At 41.4% G+C, this 13,403-nt stretch overlaps 2 protein-coding genes across 3 annotated transcripts; one reads left to right on the forward strand and one right to left on the reverse strand.

Annotated features, from left to right (window-relative positions):
- Positions 1-1,813: 1,813 nt before the first annotated feature.
- On the reverse strand, positions 1,814-12,818 carry TOPORS (TOP1 binding arginine/serine rich protein, E3 ubiquitin ligase). Of its 2 annotated transcripts, none has more exons than XM_005909141.2 (3): positions 12,503-12,818; positions 10,662-10,856; positions 1,814-5,348 (listed from the first exon to the last, which is right to left on the reverse strand). In XM_005909141.2, exons 1-3 carry the CDS (start codon positions 12,503-12,505, stop codon positions 2,433-2,435), a joined length of 3,114 nt encoding a protein of 1,037 aa, XP_005909203.1. In that variant the 5' UTR covers positions 12,506-12,818; the 3' UTR covers positions 1,814-2,432. The 2 variants fall into 2 exon arrangements, with proteins under 2 accessions (XP_005909203.1, XP_070232084.1); XM_070375983.1 differs by lacking the exon at positions 12,503-12,818 and adding an exon at positions 12,157-12,289.
- Positions 12,370-13,096, forward strand: SMIM27 (small integral membrane protein 27). Its single transcript, XM_070375986.1, has 2 exons — positions 12,370-12,548; positions 12,875-13,096. The coding sequence occupies exons 1-2, from the start codon at positions 12,504-12,506 to the stop codon at positions 12,995-12,997; spliced, it is 168 nt and encodes a 55-aa protein (XP_070232087.1). The 5' UTR covers positions 12,370-12,503; the 3' UTR covers positions 12,998-13,096.
- The last annotated feature ends 307 nt before the right edge of the window (positions 13,097-13,403 follow it).

Consider the following 13,403-nt stretch of genomic DNA (forward strand, 5'->3'; position numbering starts at 1 on the left):
GAATGGGTAGCCTTTCCCTTCTCCAGGGATTTTCCCAACCCAGGTATCGAACCCAGGTCTCCTGCACTGCAGGTGGATTCTTTATGAGCTGAGCCACAAGGGAAGCGGTGAGAAAGAGGACATTAGTAACCAATTGCAACCAGTGATGCATGCTCTAAAGGAATCCAGGGTTGTTAAAGAGCAAATGATTGACAGGAATGGAGTGGAAGGGCACATTAACACTAACCTAGTTTAGCTACAGAGTTTAGTTTCCAGTAGAAGAAAAATGCTATGCATGAAGGCTGTGAATTAGTGGGGAGCACCATGCACACAGACCCAAAGCATGTCAGTGAGGCCCAGGCACAAATGAAGTGAGAGAAAAGCTGAAGATGGGCTAGAGTCTCTAATTAAGCAGGTGTTTGTAATTCATATTATTTTGGACTTTTGTTTCCTTTTAATAAATATCCTAAGAATAACAGGAAGCTACTGAAGGATTTTAAGTAGAATGAAAGGATAAAAAATGTTTGTAAAGGTCTTTTGAAAGCTGTATCAAGAAACGATGGAGGCAAATAGTGGATGCAGGCAGACCCATTATGGTAGCACAAGTGAAGAGATCATGGCTGTCTAGACTGGATGATGGTACAGACACATTAGAAATATTAGAAAAATATCTAATAACCAGGATTTACTGATTGGATGAGAAGGCTGAAGGAGAAAAAAGAATCAAAGACTTGGAAATTTGGGGCTGGAACACCTAGAATGATGTAATGGAGCCATGTATGAAGATGGCTTTTCACTAGTGCTTTGAGCTTTTTCATTAAAATACTATGCAAAAGCAGAATGTGCAATAAAACAGCACTCTTACATTTTTCCGCACTCTTACATACTTCAGAAACACTAGTCATTTCATAATTTCAAAGTATATTTCTTGATTAACTATAATCATCCCACAACTTCTCAATGTCTGAGCTTACCAAAATTGTCAATATCAACTTTAGATTTTCGTCACTTTAAACCAGTTTCCTACTGCCCGTAGGCTAAACACAGACTACAAAGCTTGGTCCCACACTCTTGTCCCTTAACGAAACCTGCCTTTAGTTCCCGGAATATACCAGACTCCTTTTCACCCCTGGATTTCTGTACATCTCCTTTACTAACAACTCTGCTCCTGCTTAATAGCTACTTGTCTCAACCATCACTTCCACCTAAGATTAGGCCCCCACTGTACGCTCTTACAGAAAATTATACTCTCGAGAGAACTTATAGTCTGCAATATTCATAAATACATATACATAAATGTCCCATGAGGACAGGGAACATACCTGCTTTGTTCTGTCACCGAATCTCTAAAAACCTAAAACAGAACGTGCCACACAGCAGGCATTCTAATTTCTGTTGAACAATGAACGAACATTGCAGCCAGACAAAGTGACACCTAAATTTAGACCTAATCCAAGTTCCACTGTTCATTGGCAATCAATCCTACATCAATCAGGCTACCAATATTGAGCAGTTTTTATCACCTCTGAAACAGAAGAACACAAACACAGCCCTCTTTTGTATAAAAGAACTATTTAAGTAAAAGAAGTCAGAGAAGGGTTTTGTTTTTAGTAAGCTGTAACTGCACTTTGCTGAAGACAGAAAACAAGAAAGATACTCTTCATAATCAGATTAAAAAACTAAAATAATCATTAAAACTGTTTGAGGTTAAATGCAGTTCACATTAAAACTGTGAAATTCAGTATTTATAACACAAGGATAGCCTTAACTATTTACAAGATTTTAGCTCCACTAAAATGATTTTTAAAAAATACTGCATAAAAAAATTTATGGATTGTTTTTAAGTGTTACTGTTTTATTTTTTTTCTTTTGTTGAATACACATTTGCTTTACTGGCAGTCCAGATAAACAAGTATATAAAGGAAATATTTAAATTTTTCTTTTGGCAGATGTCAAGATAAGCTGTGCGGATTAAAATGCCTCAATTTAACCTGAAGAAATGGTTGTGAATCATACAAATTTTTAAGAAGAAAAATAAAGACTGTCCAAAGGGATTCTTCTAGCTTATAACACGTTTCCAGAATAACTCTCAAAAAGAAATTCAAAAATACTCATTGGCTACTTTAAAAATATGTCAATACCATATGGCTTTACGAAATAACTTCTAAAATTTTTATTTTTTATTTAAAAAGGATCCCAAGTTTTAAATAAACTGCTAGCAATATCATTTTCTTCACTTAAAAGTGCATATCTCTGAGGGTGGAACATACATACTTTTTGAACAAATAATGATTTTTACAAATTTTTAACAAAAAAAAAAAAATCACAAAATATTTTTAAGGGGGAAAAGAGTTTTCACCAAGTGTCATCTCTAAACAGACTGCAATAGATGACACTGATCTTTTTTCTTCTTTTTATACCATCAGAATTCTCAAAGAGATGCTTTGGCAGTTTTAAGACACATCATGGTCTCTACCAAGAGACACTGACATTAATGATGATGTCCTTGATGGCTCAGTCTGAAAAGAGACAGTACTGGGTTGGTTCTCCAAATCAGAGGCCAGAGTGCTCTCTTCTCTTACATCAAGAGTTTGTCCAATTGAAGCTGCCTGGGGTGATATATTATCCACAGTTTTATTGGCATTATTCAAGTTGTTATTAAGTATGGTAATATCACACTCCTTGCTCAGGACACCAAATTCATCTTCTATTGTAACTACATCTTTAGATTCAAACGGAGCCAAAACTTCACTTTGGAGAGGGCCTTGAGGACCACTAAGGTCACATTCTATATCCTCCTTTACTTCACAGTCTTTATCACTGTCACTGTCAATGGTAATCACAACTGGGGAATGTGAAGCATTATCACCATGGTGTCTCTTATGCTTCCTCTTATGTTTCTTCTTTTTCTTTTTATGGTGTCTGGTTGTATCGGTAGCTTTCCCTTCATAAACTATCTCTACACTCAGGCTGCGGGTCCTCCTTTTTCTCCTCTTGTGCTTTGTCTCTCTGTCTGATGACCGGCTATCTGAAAAGCTATCACTCTCATTTTTGTAGCCTCCATCCAATTTTGATGAAGATTTTGAATAATGACCTTCCTTTACTTTAGAAGCAAATTCATGACATGGTTGAGCAACATCATTAGTACCCTCCAGATGCCTTGTTTTGTATTTTCGTTTCCCACCAGGCTTTTCATTTCTCACCCGGTCAGGCCCTGTAGATGCAGTCTTTGATCTACTACTAGATAGGCTCCTTGATCTATGCCTTTCATAGTAGTAGTACTTCCTTTCACTGTGATTGTTTTTCTTCCGAGCATTTGTTCTTTCAGAAAAGGACTGAATTCTAAGTTCTGGACTTGATGATTGTCTGGAATAGTGAGCTCTGGACAGAGTCCTTCTCCTGTAAGATGACTCGTAGCCATCCCTGTCCTTATTTCTACTATAGTAAGTATATTCCCACTTATATCTGCTGCCATAATTATTTCTCAAGTAGTAACGATCTCGATTTCTGCTCCGTGATCTTCTTTTACCACGATCACTGCTACGAGATCTTGATCTGCTAGAGCTTTCACTACTTAGAGACAGAGTTTGGCTTCTTCTTGACCAACTGCTATCTCTGGTTCTTGATCTCTTTTTATCTCTTCTACCTCTAGGTCTACTACTCTCCCTGCTTCTGGATCGCTTGCCTTTCATTCTTTTCTTCCCATGATGCTTTCTACGATTCTTCTGATCATGCCCACTTCTACTCTGGGAATATGAATCTGAACTTCTCGATCTTCCCCTCTTTCTGTGTCTGCGGGTATATGGCGAATATACTCTGTCTCCTCTGAGGGATGAGCTCAGGTCTCTGAGAGAGGACAATGATATAGATCGTTTCTCTTCCTTCTTTGAGTTGATTTTTGTACCAGAATCACAACGACCTTTATTTATTTGTTCATCTTTTCCAACGACAGAGTGGGGAGACGAACATCTACTAACATCACTATCACCAGAACTGTAAGACTGCTCTTGTTCTTGTGTCTTCATGGTCTCCATTTTCTCATAAGAACCTAACTCTACCTCAGAATCAGAGGACAGTTCAACAAGTTCTGGGGTCCTCTCAGCTAGTGGTTTAACAAATCCAACAATGACACAGTTATCTGAAGAAGAATCACTGTCATTATTTAGGTCCTCATTGGTCTGTACTCCTTGTATCTGAGATGTAGCTCTTGCTGTTACAAGTTCTTCATCTGAACTGTCAGAAGTATTTAAAAGGGAAGACATGGCAGCATGCACCTGCTCTGAGCTTGAGTAAGAAGGTCCTGGAGTCTCATCATCCCATGGTGCTTGACTAACAGTGGCTACATTAACATCCAGCTCTTGGGTCTCAGTTTCATCGGGAGATATTGTTATGACTGAAGAATCAGAATGGCTACCTTCTTCATATGAAGGAGCAGGGCAATCATAATTAGCATGCTGATCAAAGGCTGCCATATTAAATGGAGAGCGAGCAAAACTGATAAATTCATGTATAAAATGCTCAGTCCGATTAAGCAAAAATGGCCTCAAATCAGACACAAATGCCTGACTCTCCAAGTCATAGCGAGTAACATTACTCATGATGATATGCTGGACGATATTTACTAAAGATCCGTGAGCTCCAAAGAGAACTGTCAGTTCACGTTTTAACCAGGGGACTAATCTGTGAAGGCAAGCTGGATTTCTACGGAAAAATTCAGCTGAAATGTCCCTGTAGCGACCACCATCTTCAATATTTCTAACTCGAGCACCAGCACGATAGAGAGTTCGCCTAAAATTAATGATATCCTGTTCTTGAATTTTCCGCAAAGATCTCTCATCTGTAGTAGTTGGCCTTCTTATTGAAATCTGTCTCATAAATGGAGGAATTTCACCATCTCTATGTCTTGCTGAAATGCTTAACCCTTCAAATAATACTCCACTGTCTGGTGGAGTTGTTGTTCTTCTATTCACGGTACTACTAGGTGAATGAACAGAAGCACTTCGTTCCCTTGTCATAGTTGTGCGATAGCGGAATCGTCGGACCTCAGGAGTAGCAAAAGAGCCATTGTACGAAGGTCTTAGGACATATTCCTTGAAGTCATCTTCTGCCCTCACAGAATGAAAAATAGAATCAAAGGGCTGCTTACACAGTGGGCATTCAGCTTTGTTTTTTGACCACTCCTGTACACAGCGAAAACAGAACTTATGTAAACAGCGATCTAAGTAAGACACATTATCAAATCTATCCAAGCATATAGGACACTTAGAATCGGGAGATGCATCAGCTGGTACTGTCTGTTGCAATTTGCTAGTGCCAGCTTTAGGTGAAAAGTTGTCCATTTTAAATTCCTTAGCGGCTGATGCCATTATCTGTAAAAGGGAAAAAAATACATCAGTAACCTGATAAAAGTGAAATGACTAAATCTGAAAAAAATGCAAATGACTGAAACATACTTCAGTGAAAAGTAGTACATGTCTGTAACATAAAGGGACAGCATAGCATAGTAATATAGTACTTAAAGCACAAGCTCTAAAGTCAGATTTCCTGGTTCATATCCTGGTTCCACACTACCAGTGTGATTATAGACTAGTTATTATCCTTATACTTCAATTTCATCTGATGAGCACTAATACTAGAACCTACCTCACAGGATTTGTGAAGCTGTTTAAAAAAAGGAAAAGGTCTTAGAAAAAGTGCCTGGTACATAGTAAGCTCTCAAATATTCTATACTATGCATCATTCCTTTTTAAAAGATAATTTGAGGAAAATTTGATATATACAAAAAAGTGCAAAAGAAAATATACCAAGTAGCCAAATATCCACCACTCAGATTTAGCGACTTACATTTTCTCATGGTTATTTGAGATTTTTTAAACCGTCCCTTTATGTGCCCCTCCCCCAAGCCCATCCTTCTCCAGAAAACAAAAACCCAAAATATCACAATTCTCAGTTATTTCTATGTATGGTTTTATATCTTTCATACATACACCCCAAACAATATGGACTACTTGTTTTGTTTGTGGTATTATGTATGTACCTTTAAAAATAGCTTTAGTGAGAAAATTTGTATACCATAAAGTTCCCCTATTTCAAACAGTTCTGTGGATGATTCTTTCAAACACAAAAAAGGATATTAGTGAAGATTATTAAATGTAATAATTGTAAAAGCATTCAAGGCCAGTCCCTGGCTTACAGCAACTGCTAAGTAAATGTTAACTAGTTACTCTTATTATTGTTACTATTCAGTTCATCACTGACTCCTTCCAATATCCCTAAGAAGCTTTTCTTCGCCTTCCGGTTTAATCTAGTCACTCACAAAGTATCTTGAAATCATGCTTTCAGCCTCCTCCCCTTATCTATTCTCACTAGGATCACTAGAATCTTAAAAATTCGTTGTTTTCTTGAAATTTATCAGTTTACATTGGCCCATAACTTACTAAATGAATTTTCAAGAGCTGAAATCTAGTTGCATTACATCTGGGCCTTGTTCCCTGTTTAGTTGCTTTCTATCCTAATCATTTTATAAATATTAAATGTTAGTTTCTTCTTCTATGTTTTCCTGGGCCTATTATCCATCTTTCTCCACCTCCTCTATCACAGGAAGTCTCATGACCAGTCAACTGCTATCTAGTCAAATAATAAAACTAATTTTCTAAACAAGAGACTCACTGGCCATATCTAGCTCTAACAAAATACAAATAAAACCCACAACAAAAATCTGTGATTGCAGAATGTAAGTATTTCACCACAGACTTCAAATTAACTTGCTCATCTAGTGCATCTTAGCTTTCTCAGAGCTGTATCTTAATAGGAAATCAATTAATGCTGAACAAGTTTCTTCAAGGGGGTCCAAATACCTCCAGTCCTCTGTCTTCTACAGTGGGATGCAAAAATTACCACTGTTCTTAACTAGAAGAGAATTATAAATATATTAATACTAGCTGCATTTTTGCAAATGTATTTAAACTCTGAAAACAATATGACATAAATTTCTCGGCATTTCCCCCTACTTCTCATATTTTTAAATTCTCCGACTCAGGGGGGAAAATCTTTTAAAAATAAAAACTGTTAAGATACTCTGTGGGCATTAGGGAAAACAGTGGAGAGGGCATCAGATCTGGACTAATGACCAAGTTTCACCAAAAACTAACTGTCAACTGGAGAAATCCACATTAACTCTGGACTTTAGTTTGCCTCTCTATTTAAGAAATCACTAGACTTTTTAAAACGACTGGAGAATTTCTAGGTAATACAGTTTACCTTAATTTGTTTTTCTGGAATACAGAATTTTGGTGTTTACTAAACATTTCCAGGTCACACAAAGATTTATAACCCAGAATAAATTTATTAAAGAGAATTACTAGATAATTTCAAGTTCAAATAAAACAAAATTTCACTAATTATAAATTTTTTAAGATGGAATTCTAGTCCTCCTTTCAGCACAAGTGTATAAAGAATGATGAGTAACATTAATGTATAGTAGGTAAAAAGAAAAAATTCTTAGTTCTGTTTCATATTTCCACACAGGAGTTTCTTTAGCTATAAAGAATGGTATTCCTGAGAAACATCATACAATGGCAATGAATGTAAATCATAAGGGATTTACTCTTTTGAAATCACCACTAAATACTAAAAATATGTGCTAATTCAAATAAAGTAGAATTACCACATGACCCAGCAATCCACATCTATTTATCCAAAAGAAACAAAACCACATGCCCACACAAAAACTTTTAAAAGAATAGCCGTTGTTGCTAAGTTGCTTAAGTTCTGTCTGACTCTCTGTGACCCAAGGGACTGTAGCCTGCCAGGTTCCTCTATCCATGGGATTCTCCAAGCAAGAATACTGGAGTGGGTTGCCGTGCCCTCCTCCAGGGGATCTTCCTGACCCAGGGAAAGAACCCACGTCCCTTAAATCTCCAACATTTACCACTAATGCCACTTGGGAAGCTAAAAAGTGTTTTAATAGCTAAAAAGTGTCAAATGCTCATCAACAGATGAATTCTAAAATTTATCATATTTAGAATTGGGGGTGGAAGGGAGGGTGGTAGTGCTGGCAGGTGGAGGCTGCCTCTACCTGTGGTATACCCATACAATGTGGTATATCCATGTAATGGAATATTTGACAATAAAAAGGAACAAAGTTCTGATGTATGCTGCAACATGGACAAATCTTTTCATTATCAATCACAAAATATCACATTATATGCTATTTTATATGAAATGTACAGAACAGGAGAACTGATAGAAATTAGACTAGTGATTCGGAGAAGGCAATGGCACCCCACTCCAGTACTCTTGCCTGGAAAATCCCATGGACAGAGGAGCCTGGTGGGCTGCAGTCCATGGGGTCACTAAGATTCAGACACGAATGGGCACTTTCACTTTCACGCACTGGAGAAGGAAATGGCAACGCACTCCAGTGTTCTTGCCTGGAGAATCTCAGGGACGGTGGAGCCTTGGTGGACTACCGTCTATGGGGTCGCACAGAGTCGGACACGACTGAAGCGACTTAGCAGCAGCAACAGCAGACTAGTGATTGCTGGGTGTGTGTAGGGGAAGCCTGGGTACGGATTATCAAGGTTTCTTTCTAGGATGATGAAAATGTTCAATTATAACTGCAGAAATATACTCCATAAACACATTAAAAACCACTGTATTATAAATTTTAAAGAAGTGAACTTTATAGATGAAATACAAATTATATCTCAACAAAGCTGTTTCAAAAATACAAATTAAGGCATAAAACAGAGACAGCAAGGTGACAGATTTGAAGGTCTGGGGGACTTCTCTGGTGGTCCAGGGGCTAAGACTCTGCGCTCCCAATGAGTAAGGGGCCTGGGTTCAATACCAAACCAGCCAACTATATCCCAAATGCAACTAAGATCCAGCACAGCCAAACAAATATATATTAAAAAAAAAAAAAAAAGATTTGTTTTGCTGGAAGAATTCTGGGTTAGGCAGCAAAGGCAGACCTGATGACAGATTTAGTGCTTCAGATTCTAGAAGCACCCTATGATAAAAGTTTCTCTATCCTAGTACTCTAGGAATTAGGACTTCAAATTAATTTCCCCATGAAGAGAAGATTAATCAATTCTTCTGAACCCTTCCCCTTAACTGCCTCCCAAATTCTAATAAAATGTATCATCTTCAGAATTGAGGGGAGGGGTGACAGGTGGAGGCTGATAAAAAGAGTCGGGAGGCTGGAAATCTAAATTAGACCTTAGACTGGACATTTAAAAACACCTCACATTTAAAAAATTTGACAGAGTGATGTTTTCATGGAGTGATGTTAATTCTAACGCAAAGTCAGGGCTGAGAATCAAAACACTTATTAGGGGTGTGATCTGCAGAAAAGTCAATTTCTCAAAACCTTACATTTTTCTCAATTCTAAAATGTGTTAAGTAACAGTATCCACCTGAAAAGTGGTTGTGTGAAGAGAGAGATTCCACATAAACCCTTGGCATAGTGCTTGGTGGGGAGTAAGAATTTAATAGTTATCTCATGTTATGTGAAGATAAAATTAATTTCTGTAATTTCCATCACCCATAACTGATTATAAATGCCCAGGAGGATGACAAGCGAATGATCCTCATATTTGTATCATTATCTTATTTATTATATCTAAGAAAAATGGTTAAAAAGGGTTCACAGGTGGATCAACTAAACAGTCCCAACTATTATAAACAATCTGGGCCCTTATCTCTTGTGACCTTAAAGAAACCGTGTCCCTCTCTGCACTGCAATCTAATCAATACCAAGAAATCAAACAGAATTTAAACGATCAATTAACCAGACCCTAAAAAATTTAAACACTGACCAGACCCAATGAAATTTAATTCCAGTTCCAGCAATAAAAGGAACTGCTTGGGAACCATTACCCTCTAAAGCCGCTCTTTCCAGGTAAGCATGACTGCTTTGGCTGACTGTATAGCTTTCAAAGCCAGAGACTAAAAGCAAACAAAACCCCCAACTCTCACCGTTATTAACTTAAATCTTCGGTAACTCTTTCTGCATTTATCTTCAATTAACTTCAAAATTACCTACCAAAAATTCTATTCACTTTTCCTCGCAAAGCACTATTTGCCTCCTCTCAGTACTGCCCCCTTCCAGTCTAACAAAGTAGCCCGTGAAGAGAGATGCACTGAGTCGACGGATGAAGTCACAGGCTCAAGGGGTGTAACAGACAACTACAAGAGTTACAGAGACAGTCGCTTCCTTTGGTTGAGAACTGCCACCTGCCAGGATCTAAGGTAGGCATTACATAATCACGTGTCCAACACTGTTACTCCCATTTTACAGACATGCTCAGAGATTAGGGGGCCATCCAAGGTCACAACTCTGGCAGCAGCGATGCCACGACTCAAGACTCGAACGTTTCGTGCTTTGTGTCAGGTTCCCCCCACCAACCCCCCCACCCAGAGACCAAGCGCCTTCCAGTACGCGGCTGGGCTCGCGCTTTCGGGAGCGCCTCTCGGAAAGCAGCCCTCCCCCGCCCACCGGCACGGATCCACAGGTGCTCCGCAGAAGCCGCTCGCCCGGAGCCTGGCCCGCCGGCTGACCGCGGCGCCTCAGGCCCGGACCGCAGCTCTCTCGCCCTTGGGCCTCGCTGCAGGCTGGAGTTCCTGCTCTCCCGGCCCCCTGCCGACCCCCGCGCCCCATTGTTCCCGACCTCACTCACCTCAGAGGATGCCGGCGCAGGCCGGACTGGAGCGCTCGTGGCCAGTTCGCGGCGGCCCAGAAGGCTGGGTCGGTGACGGCAGGATCCACGAAGGCGAACTCTACGACTTCTCCGCCGTCCCTCCGGAGCGGGAGTAGGCCGGGGCGCTTCACCCTCCTCGCGAGACAGCGGAGACCCCGGCGGTTGCTGCGACCCCTGTGACGTAAAGCGCCCGTCACCAATGGCAGACAAGGGGCGGGGGCAGAAACCAAAACCCACTTCCCGGCCCCCAGCGCGTCAAAACACAGCACCCGCCCGCGTGACGCATGCGCGGTACAGGACGCCGGCGCTGAGGGCGGGCCTTAGCGCTCTCGGCCTGAGCCCAGCCCTTCCCCCACTTGCCTCCGCTCCCGGAAGCAGAGCGACGTGACCCCCTGAGGACGAAATCGCTAACGTACCGTCAACTCGAATAAATACCAGGGGATTACAAACTATCTTAAAGTTCGCTTCTAACTTACCCGGAAGACACAATAACTAGCTTGGTCTCATTTGAAAGTTAAAGTCACTCAGTCGTGTCCGACTCTGCGAGACCCCATGGACTATACAGTCCAGGGAATTCCTCAGGCCAGAATACTGGAGTGGGCAGCCTTCCCCTTCTCCAGCGGATCTTCCCAACCCAAGGATCGAACCCAGGTCTCCCGCATTGCAGGCAGATTCTTTACCAGCCGAGCCACAAGGGTTGTGGTCTCATTTAAACCTTGCCAAATTCTGCGAGAAGTTCCTCAAACTATCTCTGGTGTTCGATAAAGGAACCAAGTTATCCGGAAGGAAATGGACTTGGGCTGAAAAGTTAAGAACCACCACCAGGATTCCAATGGAATCCCAAATCAATCTTGAGAGATCAACTCCAGTCCGGATGAACTATCATCTGACGTAAAATCAGTGGGAATTGAAATCTTCCCGAAACAGATAACGTCTTTTCCTTACCCGCTCTCCGAAATATGCATTAAAACCCTGTTTAGGTGATAGCTGAGATTACAGAAACAAAACGTCTGGAGCCTAACGCGGCCCCGTTGTCCCATTCTTCACTTCAAATATAAGCATCCCGAACATTCTAGAGCTGAACTTGGTACAAGGGCCCGCGTGCCAAACCCCATCCTTTGGCTTGGTATTTGATCGTGCTACAGTTCTAAGCATACAAATGCTCGATGAGCACTTGCTAATTGGCAGCTACATTATGCCGGGTAATTCGTGCCACGTTATTTCTTCTTAAAAGTAGCTGATATCAAGCCACTGCATTCTCAAAAACTTTTAAGAAAAGCTCCAGTAACTGGGAGTCCCACAACTACTCATCAGTTATACAAAAGCAGGTTGTACTCTAAAAGGTGAATACACGAACTACCTATACCGTGGTAACAGATCCGGTTAGAAACATTCTTTCAGTGCTAGACGTCGGCGTAATACTTAAACCGTGGATTATTTTTCCAAATAAACTTTTAAATGCACATGACGGTACCTTATCTCGCATTAATACTGCTCTACAACTGAAAGACCGGTTGACGAGTCAAGCCTCTCCCTCACAGCGGCAAAATAAACCCATTTCCAACGTTATTTTCTCGTTTCTCTCACTTCCTCCCCTAAAGGCGGGATAGGCCCCCGGACACGTGACACCGCACCCCCCCGCCCCCAACTCCGGGCGGAAGAGGCCGGCCAGGCTGATGGGAAACGCGCGTGGAGGCGAGTGGGCGGGCGCTCGCGCCCGGCTGAAAGATGGCTGCCGCCGCCCGGCAGCCACCGCCCCGGAGGTTACTGTAGGGCCTGCGGCTTCCGCCCGTGCTCGCGGACCACCGCCACCGCCTTACCATGAAGCCAGTGAGTCGCCGCACCCTAGACCGGATTTATTCCGCGGTAGGTCCTGGGCTCGGCCGGCCTCCACGGGCTCTACGCTCGAGGCCCGCGGGTGGAAGATCCCCTATATCTTCAGCGCCCAGAAACTCTAAAATCCATTCTTGAATTAAAGCCTTTCACTCCCTAACCTCGACTCCGCCTCTTCCTGGAGGACACGGTCTTCCGCTTCTTACGTAAGGGCTACTGGGTGAACTCGCTTCCGGAACTACATGTATTCGAGTTTGTCACTAAAATCCCCACCTTAGCAACGTGCACGGCAACCTGATGGGGGCCGGGAGGACGTGCCACTCACAGGTTGTTTTTACGCCTACTCTTGCATTTCCTAGTTGCTCCTCGCGGTCGTATTGCTCTCCTGGGGATACGTCATCTATGCATCAACTGTAGCTGCACGACGACAACTAAGCAAGGAATACCCAGACAAAATCTTCGGGATGAACGAAAATGTGTAATTCCTCTGGATTTGACTTCATGCATATACAGTTCTTTACCTCTGTCTGGTACATGTCTCGATTTGAAGTAAAATCTTTAATACAATGATTCCAAATTCACTTTTGTATACCGTCCGTTATAGTAACCATTAATTCTCGATTTTTCATATACCAAGAGGTTTGTCTTTTTTAGGTTTTCATATAACAAAGCATAAGGATCTTAGGTGATGCAGTTGTAAAGAATCTGTCTGCTAATGCATGAGACACCAGTTCCATCCTTTGGTGGGGAGGATCCCCTGGAGCAGGAAACGGCAACTCGGTCCAATATACTTGCCTGGAGAATTCCAGGGACAGAGGAGCCTGGCGAGCTACAGTTCAAAAAGAGTTGAAGGAAAAGAACACGGGGAAGGATAACAAAGCAAAGTAA

This window comes from Bos mutus, chromosome 8 (genome assembly GCF_027580195.1).
Source record: "Bos mutus isolate GX-2022 chromosome 8, NWIPB_WYAK_1.1, whole genome shotgun sequence".
NCBI lineage: Eukaryota > Metazoa > Chordata > Mammalia > Artiodactyla > Bovidae > Bos > Bos mutus.